This window comes from Pyrgilauda ruficollis, unplaced genomic scaffold (genome assembly GCF_017590135.1).
Source record: "Pyrgilauda ruficollis isolate IOZ18807 unplaced genomic scaffold, ASM1759013v1 scaffold33, whole genome shotgun sequence".
Taxonomy (NCBI): domain Eukaryota; kingdom Metazoa; phylum Chordata; class Aves; order Passeriformes; family Passeridae; genus Pyrgilauda; species Pyrgilauda ruficollis.
This window is the reverse complement of record NW_024524711.1, coordinates 2,176,530-2,196,020: the sequence shown is the minus strand read 5'-3', so window position 1 is coordinate 2,196,020 and position 19,491 is coordinate 2,176,530. Positions and strand designations below refer to the sequence as shown.

General features: G+C 41.1%; 1 protein-coding gene across 1 annotated transcript in view; it reads left to right on the top strand.

The window, feature by feature from the left end:
- CPNE8 (copine 8) overlaps positions 1 to 6,435 on the top strand; it is a 71,002-nt gene extending 64,567 nt beyond the window's left edge. Inside the window, exons 19-20 of the mRNA XM_041474660.1 lie at positions 1,027 to 1,100; positions 4,498 to 6,435. Of these exons, the coding sequence (XP_041330594.1) occupies positions 1,027 to 1,100; positions 4,498 to 4,686 (263 nt within the window). The 3' untranslated portion in view covers positions 4,687 to 6,435. The remainder of the gene's footprint in view (positions 1 to 1,026; positions 1,101 to 4,497) is intronic.
- The last annotated feature ends 13,056 nt before the right edge of the window (positions 6,436 to 19,491 follow it).

The following is a 19,491-nucleotide window of genomic DNA, read 5'->3' as shown; positions in this document are numbered from 1 at the left end:
CAGACTAAGCAAATGTGATATTTCCCTGAATACTGGTTTTCGGTTGGAGTTTCCTGGGCAGGATGTCTTTATGTCTGTTTTGGATATTTTGTTGTGAAACTCCTTCAAATACTTGTTCAGTCTCCTGGTTTGAACACATGTACATTTTTACAACAGCATCACCAGGCAACATGCTCTGCAGACCTACTGATTTGTGTCTTTGAACAAATGTGCTCTGTTCAGCTTGGCTCCTGATGGTGTCATTTATACTTTCTAGTTCTTGCTTCAGAAGAACTAGGGTTTGAAGTGCTGGTTTCAGTGAATTTAGTAAATTGTAAGCCAGTTTGTAAACCCCTGAGAAGCTGAGGCGCAGGGCTTTGGTTTCCACAGCACACACTGAAAGAAGGTTTGTAGAGCTGCAGAACCAACATTTCAGCAATAATCTCAGATACCAGATCCATCTATTTCAACACAAACAAGAGAGCAGTTACATCTTTCTACCTGGAGTAGCTTCCAGGTATCTGGACAACAGAGCTTTCCAGTATCCTGATCAGAAGATACAAGAAGAATTGCCCAATAAATTTAACAATTTTTTTAAGCACTCCTCATTCCTTAGCATTAGAAGATACTGCTTTTTCAGTGTGAATGTGAGTTATTACCTCTCTGTGCTGTATCCTCTGATATCTTCTGTAACAATAGCTGCTGAGGATGAATTCTTCTCCACCTCTGAAAGTATATATATATTGCCCTACAAAATCAGACATGCTTGCTGTTTTGAGCGATGAAAGGATAAAAACTTTGTCGTAGTCTGTTCTTTTCTGAAGGTGACAATAAAGATAAAAGTATATATTGTCACCATGAAAAAGTGCAAAACAGCTACAAAACATTATGTATTTTCTGATGCAAAATACCTTAACAGAGTTATCTAAAGAAGAATTGTTGGCTTTTTTATTGCTCAGAAGTGTAAGTTGTCTGAACTTTTTCTCATTAAGATGATTTTATTGTGTACCTGAACTCATAGGACTTTTTTCTTTATTTTCTTTTAAGCTATGGAAGAACTGGATGGGGATGTAGTGAGGATTTCTTCAAGAGGAAGGTTTGCAGAAAGAGACATTGTGCAGGTGGGAGAGAAAATATATTCTCATAGATAGGTTTTACTTTTCCTCTTTGTTTTGAATTCTCCTTTCTATCCATATTCCTACCTTTCATTTTACCTTAGCACTGACATACTTTATCTTGAGGTGTTTATAACAAGCTCAGACACTCTCTGTGACAGCTCTAAGCCTTTTTATATCACACAGTAGTGGATCTGCATTTGTTAGGAAATGACCCCTAACTGGCAGGACATTGTTATAAAGTCTTGTTGTTATACAGCCATGGAGAAGCGTTAGCTACTGAAAATTTGGAGAAACATGGTGTTTCTATTGAAAATGGTATCTGGCTAAAACTAAATCTTATATGGGAGCCATATTTTCCTGGTAATGGCAGGATACATTTATAAAATAGAGTATTTAAGTTGGAAGGGACTTAAAACAGACATCTAGTGCAACTGCCTGGCCACATAAGTACAGGGCTGACTAAAAGTTAGAGCTTTTAATAAGGGCATTGTCCAAATGCCTCTTAAACACTGACAGGCATCCTTAGATTCAAACCTCACCTTAGAACTGCCATTTCTTCTTCTTCCTTTATTCCTCCTATTTGTCAAACTTCATTGTGTTCACATATTTTCCTCTTACTTATTTGCAGTTATTTCTGTTCAAGTCAGGTTGGATTTTTATATTGTTTAATAGAATATACATAGAGGAAGAATAAGTGAGCCATATCAATAGGTCATACTGCATGATAATTAAGGTCAGATAGCAGCTGATGAACTTGGAGATATGTTTATTTCCATTTATATTTGGAGGAACTGAAACTTCAAAATGTTTAATGTTACAAATACTGATACGTGAATGTTTAAGGATTGATAACTGCTGGTGGATGTAATATTTCAATACAAGGACATGTTCAAAACATGTATTAGACACCTGATTTTATAGTTTGGTTTTATTAGATTACAAAAATAAAGAAAACTACATAAATATATGGAAATGAAAATGATCAGAACTCTTTTTTCAGTCTTCTTCAGTCTTCTTGCATGCTACATTAAAATTCCCTCTATTATTTTTTCTAAATGGGGATGAGAAATGAGCATAAGATGACAAATCAAATTACCCTCATACTCTTTTAGGATATACATGTAAAAAAGTGATGGATTCCTGAAATCTAATAGTTGAAAAAGATACTTTTTTCATTTTTGCAACATACAGAGATAACAAATGAGAAAGTGACATACCAAAACTCTCAGAAGAGCAAAACATGCAGACTTCTTTGGTCATTGTTGTCAGATAGTTTTCAAGGTAGGGATGATGTAAGACAGCTGAACAGGAGATAAGAAATTGTTTCTCATTTTGTCAAAGCCTTTGCAGTGTTCCTTGGTGTCCATATTGGGCTGGAGAGGGGCTGTCTGTAATTTATTGTTCTGTAAATGTCGGTGCTTTCAACAGAGCAGTGTGTGGGGTGGAGCCCAGGCTCCTATTTCTGCAAAGCCCTGTGTGCCATGTCAGACTTTTAAAAGCTAATTCAGGTATCTTCTGGCAAGCATTACACTTATGTTTAAATGTATTTAAATAGAAGCAACATAATTTCTCTAATAACAGCAGCCCAAAAAGCTTTAAAGAGCATAAATGGATAGAGTTCTAACATATTATAAACAAGATTTGTGAAAATGCTTTGCTTTGAGATTACTAACCTGTGCTGGAAAAAAATGCAGTGAATACCCTTTTGTATTTCTTTGGAATTCATTGCATATCAGAATTGTAATAAAATGTTTATTTATTATTAATATATTTTAATCAGAATGTTGTCCCATGCCATATTGAATTACCCAAAGACAATATTATTTTGTGCTCTTTTTCTGTCTAAATACTAACAAATATTTACTTTATAGACTAACTAACTAAATAAAAATGGATTCTGTCAAGCCATCTAAATTTGGTTTGACCTTTATTTTGTATTTAAGAGGTGGAAACTGATTTGCCTTTATAAAACTAACTACTCAAATAAAAAAAAATAATATTTTTTGTCTATTAGGTTAATTTAAATTATCTGGTGAAATTACCTATTAATTCTAACAGTCTTGTAAAATATTTTGATTAAATTAGTACAGGAAAAGTTTGTTAACAGTGAGTCACTGAATGTGTTATATTTACTACTGGCTGCAACTCATGTACAGACATATTCTTCACTGTTTCCTCCTCACTAGGATGCATACATGTTGTGGGACTCTGAATTACATGTGTACCAATTCTTCCTCAGTTTTGTTTAATGCTCCTTTCTTATCCTTTTGCTGTTTAAGACATTTTAGAAGAATATTTACTTATAGTGAGGCACCTGTTGTTTCTCCTAAATTTTGCATATCAGCCTTTTTAATTAAACTCTTAAATTATAGAAAAAGCACTTGGCATTCCATCAGTTTCCCTTTGGTTTCTCTTATGCCTTTCATTCTATTCCTCTGCCATCTCCACGTTAGCTGTCCTTGTACATCTCTAGGTTTGCTTTCCTGTCCATAGTTCCTCCAGCTCCTCTGACATCTCTGCAGTGGGAGGAGGGGAGAAGAGCTAAATCAGGCAATCTCTGTTGTATAATTGCATTTCAACAATTATACTCTTGAAATAGGCCCACTTTGCTACAGAACAGTGGTCTGAGATTTCAGGTCTGCAGACTAATGGGTAAGGTGATCTCTTAGGATGGGATACATGTTCTTTATCTCAGACTGCATGTACTTTTTACTCAAGGGGAAAAAAAAATCAAGGATCCTGGATTGTTTCCTTTTTGTATGCCAGTAGCAAAAGATTCTCATTAAGTATTACGAAATCCAAGCCAGGGCTGGGCAGGTAAATGGTTTAGGTGTTGAACATCTGGATATCACATAACAGGTTCTTTTTTAAAAAGTGTTTTTTTAAAAGTGTTCAGGTGGTTCAGAGTTCTACTAGGTATAAAGCAAAATGGTCAAAAATTTGACGTCATCCTTTCTGTTTTGTTCACTTCAGAGGTCAAAAAAATGTACTCACCTAGTGCCAGAGTGGAGGCAGTCTGGTGGGTGGCTGCAGGAGCAGGGAATGTAAGCTGAGAATGGCTTTCTGAGACAAAATTACCTCCTTACATGGAAAGGGTTGAGAGACAACCCAAATATATCAGTGAAGCATGTAATCAGCAACCTGAGATAGCCATGGCTCATGTGAAGGGGTTCACCCAAGTGAAAGTGTTACACAATTTCTATTAGAAGGCAGATCTATAAAAATTGAGATACAATGTGTATTTATAAAATACATAACGTAAAATGCGAAGTATGTATGTGTACATTAAAACTGTGTGAGGTAACCTGTTCATGTACTCTAACCCCCTAGGCTGAGCTTTCTTATTTTTATGTTGTAAGATATATTCTGTGTCTGAGTGAACATCTCTTTTGTTTTGTAGTTTGTGCCGTTCCGAGATTACATTGACAGAAGTGGAAACCACGTGTTGAGCATGGCAAGACTTGCTAAAGATGTGTTGGCTGAAATCCCAGAGCAGTTTCTGTCCTACATGAGAGTCAGAGGAATAAAGCCATCACCTGCACCACCCCCCTACACACCCCCAATTCACGTGCTGCAGACTCAGATATGACTGCTCTCAAGTGTTCAGCATTTATCACAAGTCTCTGGATGCAGCAGTAGCTTCTGATAACTTTTTGGAGCTAGAAAAGTTCTCTTCACATACCAAAATTCTCCTCTTAGTTGCATAAGCAACTGGAAAGCTTTTAAATGCTAGGAGCAAAATGTTGATGTTCTGAGACTTTTTTTTTAGTCCAAGCACCCTACTTTTTTGATGTATTTATTGGAGGGGGAAGCACAAGTCAGGTTTTCAACTCAGAAGATTGGGTCCTCTCTGAATATTATGTGTATATAAATGTATAGGAATGCTACTACTCTGTATCAATGTTTACATGTTACTATTTTTAAATTTCAGTACTTTTATAACTATTCTTAAGAATAAAAGTTTGGAATATTGACTCACACGTCTTCTAGCTTGCAATAGTTTGTCACAAGATAACAAGAGAAGCAATATCTCTTTGAATGTTTGTCCAGACAAATACAAATGAAAGCTAAGGACAAATATATGTATTAAAGTAACTGAAGTGCTTCAATCAGTTCTCAGTAATCCATTCATCTCATGTATTGAAAATTCCAACTCCTAAATGTGGATAACATAATTGCATATGACTTATAACTAGCTCCAGACTGAGGGGGAGGTATGTGTATTTTTTCAGAGCTTCTCCAATTTCTAAGTTTATCTAAGTTTACAGTTTTTTAAACTAACTACTAAAACAAATTAGAATAGTTACTTGCTATAATTAATTAAAGAAAATTACCTCAATCCAGAACTATCAGAGTATTATAGTTGACTCACTGAGCTCGTTAAATCATATCATGCATTCCTTAAAGCACTGGAAATTTTGCATCAGAAATGTCTTTTGAAGTGATTACAGCAGATGTTTTATAATGGACCATTTTAAGCTCTGAAAATTTTAAATATTAACTACTTTTTTTTTTTTTTTAATCTAGATTGCCCATTCAAAGGGATATTGGGCTTAATAATATTTGGGTTTAATATTGTCATTTAATCACATTTCCATTCAGGGTGCATGAATAATAAAGTTAATTAACTGGTTTAAAAATTGCACAACTATGTTGTTTTGTTCACAATTTTGTGTACGGAACTACCCAAAAAAATTTATTATATGCCTGTTCATATATAATTACAAAATGGTTTTGCATGTATATTTTGTACAAAATACACAGTTTTGTGAGTTTGTGTCAGATACATTTTATTTAGAACTAATGGCCTTAAATTTCACAGAACTCCTGAAATGATTGTGAATTGCCTTCAAATACTGTTTAAACTGAACATTATTTTTTTTTGTGTCACAGTTGTAATTGTCTTGTATACGTAATTTTTTCTTTGCATATAACCTGTTTACTAATTCTGTTTCTTACTACTGTATGTTGTAATGTACAGTATAAAACTAAGGTGCATTTTTTAAGCATGAGAAGTTTTTTGCCAGAAAACATATCTTCAGTCTTAATGGCATAACTATGTAAATGCAGAATCTTCCATTTTTAAATATATTTAACTTCCTTTAACTATTTCATGTGGGAAATTACATTTTCCAAATAATTATTCTGTTAACAAAAACAAAAAAAAAATCTTTTTTTTGTAAAACAAATCTTGTTTTATTTTTATTTTAAAACAGTTTTTACATAAATATGGATTTTAATTTTCTCACCAAAATATGTATTTCTTAGTGGATTGATGTTGCATGAGTGAAATTTGATACTTGGCAACTACAAATTTTGATGAAAGTGCATCATAAAAAGTAAGTTTAAATCTAATATATGGTAGTGGTGTTCTCCTTTCATCTTCTACATTTATTTTTTGCACGAACAGTGTTGGCACTTTTGAAAAAACTGAAATTACACTATGTTTCTCTTGTTTCATTTGATTAGACAAATCTTTATGCTGATATTTGTGCTGGTTCCCAGTGTGCCATGTATTCAACATATCACTAGAAGGCCAGAAAACAAACTTACTCAGCTGAGAGTAATTAATTAGCTCTGATTTAGCCAGTACCTTTCATTAGTTTAAAGATTAATCTCAGGACTAATCCAGCAGTTCATTTAACAGGTGAAAGAACTTTTAAAGAAAGTATTTCTTTAAAAGTATTACTTCATCAAAGTTATTTTGTCCATCCAGCCTAAGTACCAGTCTATTCTATTCCACACTGTCAGGGTTTTCTTCTTCTGTTTAGTATTGGGTTCTAAATATATCATATTTAATGGAAATAAATAGTTGTGATAAGTGGACTGAGAACTCTAGTGGCAAAGGGCTCTTTCCAGACCTGTGAGATTCTCTGTCTCTGCTTGACATCTTGAATCTGTAACGTGTGAGAATCGTTACGTAGACTCATTAACGTAGACTGATATTAACTCTCATTCCAGTTTTGGGATGAGAGTTAATGCTTGGAGCTTAAATTTCTCCAAAAGATCACCTACAGCCATTTTTACTCCTGGCTTTATTCTCAAGAATAACGGAACACAAAATTCTTATTCCTTCCCAGGAAATGCTAGTTGCTAGCAAAGTTTACTAACTTGCCATGCCTGAAGAGTAGCAAAGAGTATTTATGTTTACGAAAGGTAAAAGGTGACACGTTGCGTGACAAATGAGTTGTCCTGAGAGAAACTCTTGGCCTTGACAAAAGCTCTCTTCCATTGGTATCCATCTTGGAGTAGATATTTTCTTCATGATATATGCAGAAAATTTTCTGGCACAAATGTTCCTTCAAATGAGAGGGACACTGGCTTATGGAGTCTAATTCAAGAGTGACTCCTAGGTTTGATTCAGACTAGAGAGGAAATTATGCTAATCTGGAAGAAGAAACTGGTTTGATCTTGGTTACAAAATCGAATTTTGTCGTTTTAGGCAAAGATGGAAAGCTATACAGTAGAATTTAGATGGATTTCAAATCAGCTCAGAAGAGTTTGTTGTGTGGTGTCACGGGGAGGTGTCTCTAGGAGATGAAGAGGATTCAGGAGGGTGGTATTCTCTGAGAAGTTGCATTTTGGAATGCTGGAAATTCTCACCTAAGTAGGAAGAGATGAAATTCACTCCAGGATACTTAATAAAATGGTTGAAACAAACAGAATGATAAATTATTTATCATCTTTAAGAACTAATAAAAGGATACATGATAAGAAGATACACCAGTGAAAGGGGAAACCGGGGAGCATAGTAAGAGGCCATTAAAATTGTTCCAGAAGTTCTTTAAAAAGAAAAAATCTACAAGAATAGAAAGAATATATAGCTATGTATAAATGTTAAAGCAAGATATGTGTAAAAAAGAATATAAAAACTCAAAAAATTTTATGAATGTAAAAGCCTAATGACACCTCTACTAGAAAGGGAAGGGAGGTTAGCAAGAAAATAAATGTGAAGTTAAATCAATTATTTTAAAAAAGGATGAGCATTTAGTCCATTAGGGAAAACCTAAATACTCAATTTTATTTTTTTTTCCTTCAAGCTTCACAGAAGAGGGATAATAATTGAATTAAACAGTCAATTAAAAATAAATAAATCCAGGTTTACCTCTAAAAATAAATAAATCCAAGGTTTACCTCCACCAATGAAAATTTGCTACTATTACACAGTTTGGAAACAATTTTCTTAAAAAGCAATATAATGAGCTTTAGGATAAGAAAGAGAAACGGCTGCTTTAAGACATTTTAGAAACAAAGCAGGATACTGGCCTTGTTTGAAGTGTTGTGAAGTACTCTGAGGCTGGTTAGATTGTTCAGAAAAATGCTATTAGTCTTCTAGCATCAAACTCAAGAAATAGAACAATTGCTGTTCCATAGGGACCTGTCTTGCTGTTGGTATTACTTGGCTATTTCCATTGATGAAGCAATATATAATATTTTGTTATTAAATTATTAGATTATATCAACTGGAGATAATTTAATTGCTTCCAAAAATTGAATTAAAACTTGAAGTTATTTTTATGAATTAGAAAAATTGCCTGAAAGAGAAGCAAATTCAATCAGGACAAATAGGCAAGAGTACTGGAGTAACAAAAATCTACTGCACAGTTACAGCACTTTTTGGCTGTGCAGCAATTCTTTAGAACAGTGTCTGAGGTTGTAGTGAATCACAAAACACAGAGTGAGGGGAAGGTGTCATAAGTAAAACGTTGAATAACGGCCACCTGAGATAATCCATGTTCTCAAAATGATAAGGCTTTGGCTCATGTACGAGGTGCAGTTTTGGGACTTCAGATATCACATGGATCAGCTGGAAAGACTCAGAGGGCACTGAGGACTGCCAGAGCAATCTGGGCAAATGATCAGGGAGGATTTCTATGGGGTAACCCTCCCCAGCAGAGGTCATCTCTAACTGAACTGCCAGAGCAGGGGTCATGCATGAGAGCAGGACCAGCCCCCCTGAATGGACATGTGGGGAAGCAGCTGGGTGTCATTGCAGCAGAAATATTTTCAGAAGGACAGACCGTGTCCATTCCCATTGTTGGGTTGCTGTTTCACACTGTTCATCTTTTTCATGTGAAATGTGCTCTACTTTTAAACTGGCTTATAGCACTCGTACACATTTTCTGCAGCGCTCCATGGTGGATTTTTGCTGCTTTGCCACTGAGTTGGTAGGGTATGATTTCAGGTGTTCTTTCCAGGCAGCATTATGCATTGCCATGAGTTTGCAAGTGACTGTAGATGCCTGTTATTTTCAAGCTGGCCATCTAAAGGAAGGGTGTAGAGTACTTCAGTTTGGAGCATATGCCTACAGCTGAACCCTTGACAATAATGAATTTCATCATTGGAATTTTTATTTGATGATTTTATTTTGCAAACCATCGAAGGCATTGAAGTGACTGAGTGTACTTACAGACATCTCATCCTGCAGAAGGTGCACAAGTGCTGTGAGACACCTGTCCAGGAGTCATGCAGTGTGGATCCTGGCAGTGTGTTCCACAGGTGGTGGGAGAACCTTCCCAAGCCCCAGCAGGCTGTGCCTGTGCACTGAGCAATTCCATCACTCCTGCACTGCTTTGTTTCCCGGGGGCAAAAATTCTGCCCAGCTCTGAGAAGAACAAGATTGCCATAATGACTGAGGGGCCTGTGTGTCCCTGGGCCACAGGCTGCCCTGTGGTTTGCTTTGCTTCAGGCTGATCATGAAATCAAAGCAATTGACTGGATGTGCAGAGTGATTAGCACTGAATGCTGTGTTTTAAACTGAGTGGGCCATCAGCACACAATCACCAGCCAGAGGGAATTCAAGGAGAAGAAAATTGTCTCTCTTCCATGAGCAAAGGGCTATTGCAGACTGAGGAGAAGATAAAATACTTCCCTGGGTACAAGGCCCTGAAAGGACAGGAGTGACCCGACAGCCTTGGTGGATGGCTTTCTGTGAGCAGGAGGGAATGGAAAGTATGAATAGGTGGTCAAACCTGGAGGAAAGGAAGAGTCCAGCAGGAGTCTCTCATGACAGTTTCTGGCAAATGTTGTCATTAATGCAGTAAACAAAGGAGTTAGAGGCTACATTTATGAAGTGAATAAAGTATTAACTCTACCAGGATTGCAGGCTGGGAAGCCTGAATAAATTTAAAAATGGTTTTGATGAGCTGGAAGGAAGGTCAGGGGGAAAAAATGTGGGAAATATTACATTCAGGAGGGAGATAAATAACCACAAATGGGATGAAAATAAAAGATACCTTTATAAGGTATCTTTTAGTCCCAGCAGTTTGGGACTAAGTAATTTGTGGATTACAGCTGGGCTGCAAACAGAATATAAATCAAATTGTGATGCTGCTGCATAACAAGCAAAGATTATCCTGGAAGATGCTGACAGCACTTGTGTTCATATAGCAAGAGAGAGAATAATTTCTCCAGGCGAAGTTGTGCTGAAGCCTGAGCTTGGCACTGTGTCTGGTCCATGGGGCCACACTTTAGGAGCAACACAGACAATTTTGAAAGAGTCCAGTAGAGGAAAAAAACAGATGGCTTTTAACCTGTGAGGAAAAAAGTAAAGCACCTGTGTGTGTTTTGTATGCAGATTACCAGGAGTGTGGTAACCGTGTCTGTGCAAGGGGTGCTGTTCTCAAAGGCCAGCAGTGATGGGTGATATTGCTGTCTTTGGCAGCAAGGGTGGCTTCCATGGGCAGACAGACAAACCTCCCAAACTGTCTGGAGGCCCCTTCTAGTGCATCTCAGGGAAATTACATCATCTTTGTCTTAGAAATTTGTTTGGAACACAATGGAGAGTTGCTAGGGATTCTCTAATTGTGCAGACTCCTTCTGAACAGGAAAATAATACATTAAATAGTAAAATATCCTCCTGAAGCCCCCTTTGTCAGTCCTGAAAAGGTAGGTGGCCTAATAAAGAAAGAAGAAAGGATAATGCAGAGGACTGAAGTGGATCGGTGACTAGTAAGGCACCAGGAGGGCTGAAGAAAGCCCTGGTGAGATCTTGTCTGAAATACATGTATGCTTCCAGTCACCTGTTTCCAAAGTAATGTCTCAAGAGACTCGTGAAGACAGAGACTTAGGAGACTTGCATCCAGTGGGCAGGTGAGATAAGCAGCCCCTGTGTGTGACCAAAGGCTGTGAAAAGGGGAAAATCTCATGGTGAAGGCCAGGTGAGGAGCAGGATATGGCAAGCAAATTGGTATAAGAGGACAGCAAGATGGGAGTCCCCAGCTGTATACCTGAGGTTTTGCAACAAGGTGTTGGAACAGCAGTAAAACTGTCTCACTGATAATTGTGGTTATTATAATATTATTACAAAAATAAGTACAGTCAATTCTACAGTCATGACACCTTGGCTTGATGTACTTGGTCGACTGTTCTTACCAATCAAAACCCAAAAAACCCAGAAATATTCCCAATGATTCCTTTAAAAGGAACAACACACAATATGCTGTTGGCTCCTCGAGATTCATAGCACTAGGCTGTACTGACACATGCAGTTCCTTCAGTAACAAGAACTGGTATTTGCCTCATATCTCTGATTCACTCACTGATAGCAGGCAAATCTCTGTATAAAAAGAATGTTGGAATAAATATATCATTATATTAACATTATCGGATGCCCTTAAATCGGTGCTTTGCATGTTTATGATGTTAAAATTCAGAAATAAATGTCCCCGTTGTGTGGAGGGGAAATCACTTTACAGTGCAAGCTGTAATTGCTCGCCCTCACTGACCTTCTGTTGAGCTCATGGTTTTCTCCTCCAGTTGGAGCTGCAGGCATTCACTCTTTTGTTGTAACCATGATAAGTATTTGATAACAAGAACCCCTCTGGTTTTAAACATGAGTCATCCTCCTTTTATTCTATCTAGACCTCCTCAAAACTTTTCTTTCTATAACTCAGACCTATACAAATCTCAGCAAATGTCACTGTGGTAGGCCTACAAAAAGCCTAAAATAAAACTGCTTTCTAGCATTTTATTCAGTGATTCAATCACTAGAACTGACACTATGGAGAAATCACACCTGCTATTGAAATTGGCTATTTACCTGTTGTTAAGTGCCCTCCAGCATAGGAAGAGGTTTTACAGCATATAAAACCCCAAACGTACACCTCAGCTGTAGACACACCACAGTTGCTTCTGAAGTAGCTTTTCCCATCTTGCTAAGCCTCTCAGAAGAATGCAGGCAGGAGGAAGGTGATGCCACTGTGAGTGTGAAAAACCACTGAATCGCAGCATTTCATTATTGGAGATAGGCTGTCAGCTACACTGCAACATTTCCCACTGTCCTGGAAGAATTAGCAACAAAATAAATGTGTTTGAGCACACACCCACCGTATTAGTGAGGTTTATTTCTGGCACTGTTAGGTACTTCACGTACAGAAGACTCTAAATGCTCGTTCATGCGTGCACTGTGTCATTATCAATAGATCTGTCTATTACCTGTCATTGCAAAGAAGTACCAGGCTTCCAAAACTCTTTTTCACAATGGCAAAACCGACTGAAATGTTGCTTTATTTAAAACCTGTAAGACTGAAATAGGAAAAAGAGGATGTTTAAAGTATCACTGTACTTTGTGGGTAGGTGCTCCCCTCCTCTCCCTCCTTTTCCTCCCTTCCCTCCCATCCCCAAGCCAGCACCATAGAGGGGAGCTGCTTCCCCCCAGCTCCGTGTGGGCATTTCCCCTCAGCCCGGGCCAGGGGAGAGACCCCCTCACACCAGCTGCCAGGGATGGCTGGAACGGGGCCACACGAAGTGGATGTCGAGTTCTCGGTGCCGCACAAGTCCCAGAGCCCGGGGCGGAGCCACTTTGCCCGCGGTGTCCCCGCAGCGATGGCAGCATCTGCGGAGCCAGACGTAGCCCAGGCAGGGACGGACCCCGAGGTGCCACACGAGCTCGGACACCAGCCAGCCAGCACAGCATCGGGCAGAGCCTGTGGCGTGTCCCACAAGCTGGGGGGCGATTTAGGAGCGGCCTTGCCCTGCCCCAGCAGCGGGGCCTGCAGCCGCGGCCCGGGCAGCGCGCACGGCCCGGCTCTGTGCGTGAGGGGCAGCGCAGGGCTCGGCTCTGAGGCTGCTCCCAGCAGCAGCACAGCAAACACGGAACGAGCCAGCCTCTGAGGGTCTTTGTTTCCATGAGTTTTCTCATGGACAATTCTCTCTAAGGCCAGGCTGGAGAAGCAGGGTCATCAGTGAAAACAGAGGGCTTTGGGAAAAAAGGGGAGAAATACCTACTGGCAGCAGGGAGACTTTTTATCAATAAAAGGGACTTTTTTCTTTTGGGAACAGGAGTCAGTGAGGATGCAGCTTGGCTGAGCAGTGCGCTGCATGTTGGACAGCTGCTGCTGCAGTTCCTGCCCAGCTGAGAGCACCAGCCCTGCCTGGATGCAGAGGGAGTGCTCATCGTCCAGCCAGGGCCACAGGGCTTTGTTTGTTTTGCAGAAATAGCTGCAGGCAAGTCTGTGTTCCAGATACACAAGCAGGTGCACCAAGCTCTGTGGATGGTCTCTGGGTGAGGTTTCCCAGCCAAAGGCAGTCCTCTGCCATTCCAGCTGGACCCTCCGAGGGCAGATGTGCCTCTGTGCTCTGGCTTCAGCACTGTGTGGTACTCTAGCTGTGCTGGGCACATTTGTGGGTGACCAAAGGCCCAGCTGCAGTATGTGCTTTTCTTTCCAGAAGCTGCTGGCTTTTGCTGTGTGCTGGACTGCTGCATGCTCTAAGAGGGGCAGCAGGGCAGCCAGGGCACCTGGCTGCTGGATGGTTGTGCCTCAGGCCAGCATGCTCGGCCCCCAAGGACAGCAGCAGGCAGATTTTATTGTAAGTGAGCACTGCAAAGCTGTATTGCTAACATGGCAGGGCAGGGCCTGCTGTGCTGCAGCTCATGAGGCCTGAGCAGCCAGTGAGCTCTTCTGGCTGTTGTTCCCTTCTCACTCTTATTAAATTACAGACCATCTAAATTGTGATTACTCTAAAGAAAACTAAATGATCTTGTCCTCCAGGTGCCTCATTATGGCATCTGTTAGAAATAAGGCAGTGACAGGTGGAGGAAGCTCCAGACATCTCAATCGCTTTCTAAAATTTGTGTGAATTTCATTAGGAGTGGGAGTGCAGGGGTTTGGCCATGCACTGCTTTGCCTTCCCTGCTGGCTTGTGCCTGTGCCCAGGCAGATGTCACGAGAGTTAAGAAGGAGGGAGAAGTTCCTGCATGATTTGAAAACTCTCCCACCTGTTTGTTTTAAGTCTATGTGCTGTTTAACCTCAAATTTGAGCTTCAACAGAGACTCAGAGTAGGAGCACCTCCCTCTGTTCCCTTTCTCCCCACTGTCGTGCTTTCCATCCCTCCACCCTCATGGCTTGTCCAGCACCTTCTGCTGCACACAGGGCTGGAGTGTGAGAGCACAGCAGTGACAGCCACCCCCGTTTCACCATGCCCTGAGCCCCACGGGCAGGTGCCTGAGGGAGCAGACCCCAGTGGGGGCTGGGTGGGGAAAGGGCAGGGCTGGCAGTGACCTCCTTTAGGACTGCCACCTGGGGCCTGTGCTGCCTCTGCCCTGGCCTTAGGGCTGGTTCAATAGCCCTTCTCCTGGAGTTTAGGGCTTTTCTAAAGATTTAATCATTACGTATGTCCATCATCTGGACAATCTGTTCTGGGAAGAAGTAATAGCCCTCTTTACCCTCTTTACCCAGAGCAGCCAGCTGTACCTAAAGTCGGACTCAGCAGGAGTGTGAGTGACACATGGCTGTTCAAAGCCACAAAGGGAGCCACTATTTTTGGGAACACATTTTTTTCCTCCAGTGTTTCCATCTGGCAGAGGCAGAAGAGTTGATGTCTGAAGACCTGTGGTCCAGGTGCCAGCAGAGCTCCCTAGCCAGGGAGACAGGGCAGGTCTTGCTCTGGCAGTGGGCTCAGGCAGCTTGGGAGATAAGAGGACATAAGCTGTGACCTCACAGATTTTTGTTTTAAACACATTCCTGAAAGGGATCTCTGACCTCTCAGCCCCCTCCTGAGAGCCAGAAATCTGTGCTGCAGCAGATGAACAGGAGCTCTTGCCAGGTAGGATATGTGGTGGAGTGTTGGATGAGGCAGGCATGGAGCTATTTCTCATTTATACCTGTGTAGCTGCTGACAAACCTTCAGTCAAACCTTTGCAAAACCTGAGTAAAATGTAGGCAGAATCACAACCACTTTGTTGGTTTTTAGAATGCACTTTTTTTGCAAGGAAATCACCATTTTCCCAGCTGCTGGTAGGAGTTGACAGAAAAAGCAAGAATAACCCCCTGTCCTGTTGTATCAAAGAGTGGGAGGCAAATTTCACGAAGATCAAAGATGTGAAATGGGTAAAATTCAACAACGTAGTTGTTACCTGCTGTCAGAAATCACCAGACTGGTGTTTGCCCTCACAAGGAGCTGAATAAAAAGCCAACAAAACCGACACAAAAAGACGGCATTTTCCAAATAGGTGCTTTCAATTAAGAGACTGTATAGCAATGAGAATCATGAGAAACTGTCTTGTGGTGAGCTTCCTTTCTTGTGCTCTCTGCTGGAAGTCCATCCTTGCACAGGCTGTCCTAGGCTACAGCTCTCTGCAGAGCTGGCAGCCTCGACTGATGACCAATTATCTCTGGAGGATCCAGGAGTGATTGCACAGAGTCTTGGTCTGCAATGAGCCTCTCCAAGGAATTCTCCAGGTTTAAATTCAAGCAATTGGCATTTGAAGCAATGCCATGATAGTGCTCTGTGAAGCTGATGAAAATCTCTTTCAAGTCAAGTGTTGGCTGTGATGCAAGAAAAGGTTGTCTTGGAGGGTTTCATCCATTGACGTGGACTCTAGGGGTAGAAAAAGGACAGAGCAGAGGTGCTGGCACCTGTGTGTGCATGAGCATTCATTCTGGGCTTAGAGGAGGAGAAGGGGATTAGTGTCACCATCATATTTTCTGGAAAAATCTCTTTGCCCAGGATTTTCTCCTGGGAAGCTGAGAAGCCTCAGAGAAAAAGGAAAACAATATTATCTCATTTGCTTCTCCTGTGTTTTGCTGCTTTGTGATTGGAGATTGTGAATGTGATTGGAGATTGTTTATCCAACATGTGAATTGTTTTGACTTAATGACCAATCACGGTTGTGTCGGGACTCTGGAAGGAGTCACGAGTTTTCATTATTATCCTTCAACTTTCTGTCTGTATCCTTTCTGTATTCTTTAGTGTAGTTTATTTTAGTTTAGTATTCTTTAACATAATATAATATCATAAAATAATAAATTAGCCTTCTAAGAACGTGGAGCCAGATTCATCATTTCCTTCCTTTGACAGTGGTCTCAGAAAATACCACAGATCTGCAAACACAGTCACACTGCCAGAGGGACCCAGCTGCTCCTCTCGTGTCTTTCCCAGATCAGAGGGCAGCCCCACAGCGTGCCCTGGCTGCTGGAGCAGTGCTGGGCTGGTGGCTGTGTGTGTGTGGCCAGGAAGTGGTGGCAGTGAGCACCATGGCAGGGATATGGGAAATGGGTAGGGAACAAGCACAGCACAGGATGGGTGTGCAGCCCTGCCACCACTGTCACCATTGGGCACAACAACACTGGTGATACACTGGACAGCACTGCAGATGCCATTGCCCAGCAGCCCCGGCCTGTGGAAGAGCAAGTGGCCACAAGGAGCTCACTGAAGGAGATCCCATGGAAAGATCAGAAATTCTATGCAGTAGCAAGGAAAGGAGCTGAGCACAGCGCTGGTTCACAAGAGGAAGAGCAAAGCTGTGAAGAGAATATTAAAGGGATAAAACTGATGAGTTGTCACTGACCTTAAACCAATAGTAGGGAAGCTGCTGTAACACTGGGTCCTTCTCCTGCAGCCTGGTTTCCAGCCAGGTATGTGCTCCTCCTGCAAGGGCAGGAGACACCTGGCTGAGAAGCAGATGGTTTGGGAAGACCAGAGAGCTGTTCTAGGGGATTAAAATGTCATATGTTTTATTATATTTTTTCAGTTTTTCAGAACAATTTTGCTTTGCTGGAATCAATACTAACCTCAAAGAAAAGAAGTGTTTGTGTATTGACTACATATGTTAGTTTATATATTTAAATTTTATATATTTATCTATAAAAATAGGTAAGGATAACCTGTTCCAATAAATGCATTTTAAGTTGTCCAAGGTTGGTGGAGGGCTTACTAAGTGAGCAGTTGGTTTTTATCAGATTGATCATGTCCATGCCACTACTTTTTTATAACCAGATCCGAAAGGAAGGTTGTGTACAAAATATTTCCCCTGGCAGCATTGCTTGCTCCTGCCTAGGAGGTACAAGGCCGAACTCCTCTTATGGAACAAGTTTGATCATTTCCTTAATTAAGAATAAATAAATTTACCAAAAGACAAAAGAGCCTTCTTTCATCTGATTAAGTAGATAATAAAAACACAGACTACCCTTAAGCACAATTGCTGATTAAGCCCTTGGATGCGGAATAAACAGGCTGAAGAAAATTTTAATACATAAACATGGGACTGATCTTCTAAACAGCCAAAAATCTATCCCTAATTGGGAAGATTCTGCACAAGGGAAAACAGAGACCAAAGGGGAAAATGCATCATTTCTGTAAACAGCAATTTGCATCAGGGCCATGGGGCTGGGGGCAGGTAGCTTGGGCTGAGGATGTGTCTCCAGTGCTGCGTGGGGAGGCACCAGGATCAAGCCTGGAGGAGCCTTTCTCTGCCAGGGCAGCTGGTGTGGGCAGGGGTCTGGGGGCTCTACCAGGCCTGCAGCCCAGCAGTTTGGGCAGTAGGGGAGGGGAAAGGAGAGCTTAGCATTTTCACTGCCCAGCAGTGGGACTGCCAGCAGCATCCTTCTACTCTTCACCCACAGGGATGACTTGCTAGGATCAGGACTAGTTTTGTAATATTTGGAGAAGGTCAGGTGGCAGCATAAAAATCATTTAGATTTCAGTCAGAAAAGAGACCTCCTTCACTAATTTGTCCGTGGGTGTAGCATTTATTTGTGGCAAGTGTGATGTGACTAAACCTTACAAACCAAAGATCTCAGCTGTGTTTATCTGCTTGCAGCACACTGCATTGCCACTTGCCCAGAAGTATTAAACAGGCTTGGATGCACCAGCAAGCTCTTTGCCCTATTCCTGATAGTTCTGCTTCATTCTCGAGCTCCAATACTCAACCCTACCCTGCTTTCAGGTCCTGCTGCTCCATTTTTAAGCATGAGTGTGGCAGATGTCCCTGGCAGCAGCAGTTGCTGTGCTGATACAGCTGTCAGCAGCTGCAGCACTGAGAGGCTCATGAGTGAAGGGCTGGATCCTGGTCTGCACCAGCAGTGCCATGAATCACCTTGGACAGTGGTGAATTTCAAGGCAGTCTTGGCAGCCTCCTGGCCGGAGGGGTGCAGAACAAAACTTCCTAAAATCACGGTTACGTTACAAGACTTAGCTCTCAGGTAGCTGGATGCAATACAGTGTGACATGTTTCCAAGTGCTGGGAAAACAGCATTAGTTTTCCTTTCAATTACTAAACGTATTTTTTATTTATTCTTTCAATGAATGAACTTCAATAGCAAAAGTCTTAGAGGATGTGGGATAACTGAAGATATAAGCCCAAACCAATGATTTTGCAAGTATATTCCAAAGCCTATTTGCAAGGACATTAGCCAGGACAGATCAGCTGGGAAGACTTTATTTTTAATCTGTGAAACAGCTAATACCCCCAAAGAAAGTGCCGTCTTGTTCTTCTCTGGATATTGCATCTCCAAATTAGTGTAATCCATTTAGTCTGCTCTGTTTGATTTTTCACCCACAGAGGCTGTGAAGCTTCTGCTCTTAAACTTGGACTTGCAGTTACCTCCCATGGGTAGCAGTGAGGCCCCTGTACCACACAGACTCCTCTTTGTAGGAGCTGGGAATGGCAAGAAGAGCACTGTAAATCACTGCCTGCTTCCTGCTTGCTTCCCTGTCAGGAGAAAAGGGTGATGGGGCAATTCCCACTGAGAGCAGGTGGGTGCTAAGGCAGAGCAGGGGCTCTAAATATGTAACTTAAAATGACCACATTCCTTACATGTCTTGGCTACTCTGTGCTTTGAAGTTTCTACTTTGCCCTCAGCGAAGCAGTGGAGGCAGAACTGCTGCCATTTCCATTTGGGTCTGTGCCTTTGTGGCACATCCTCTCTGGTGTGGGAGGCAGAGCCTTTCCATTTGGAGGTACAAGGACAAAAATCAGGTGATGATGTAAGAGCTTTCTGTATGAGAGAAGTTTGTCTTTTTCATACAACTTCTATTCCTGGTAAGAGTTGTTAAAAGAAGCTGGCCTCTGAGTGTTGTCTTCCTTCACTATTCATGTTGCCTTCACTTTTTGTATGTGTCTTTCTTGTGCTTCATCTTACAGTCATGTCCTATTTTCAGTTTACAGCTCTT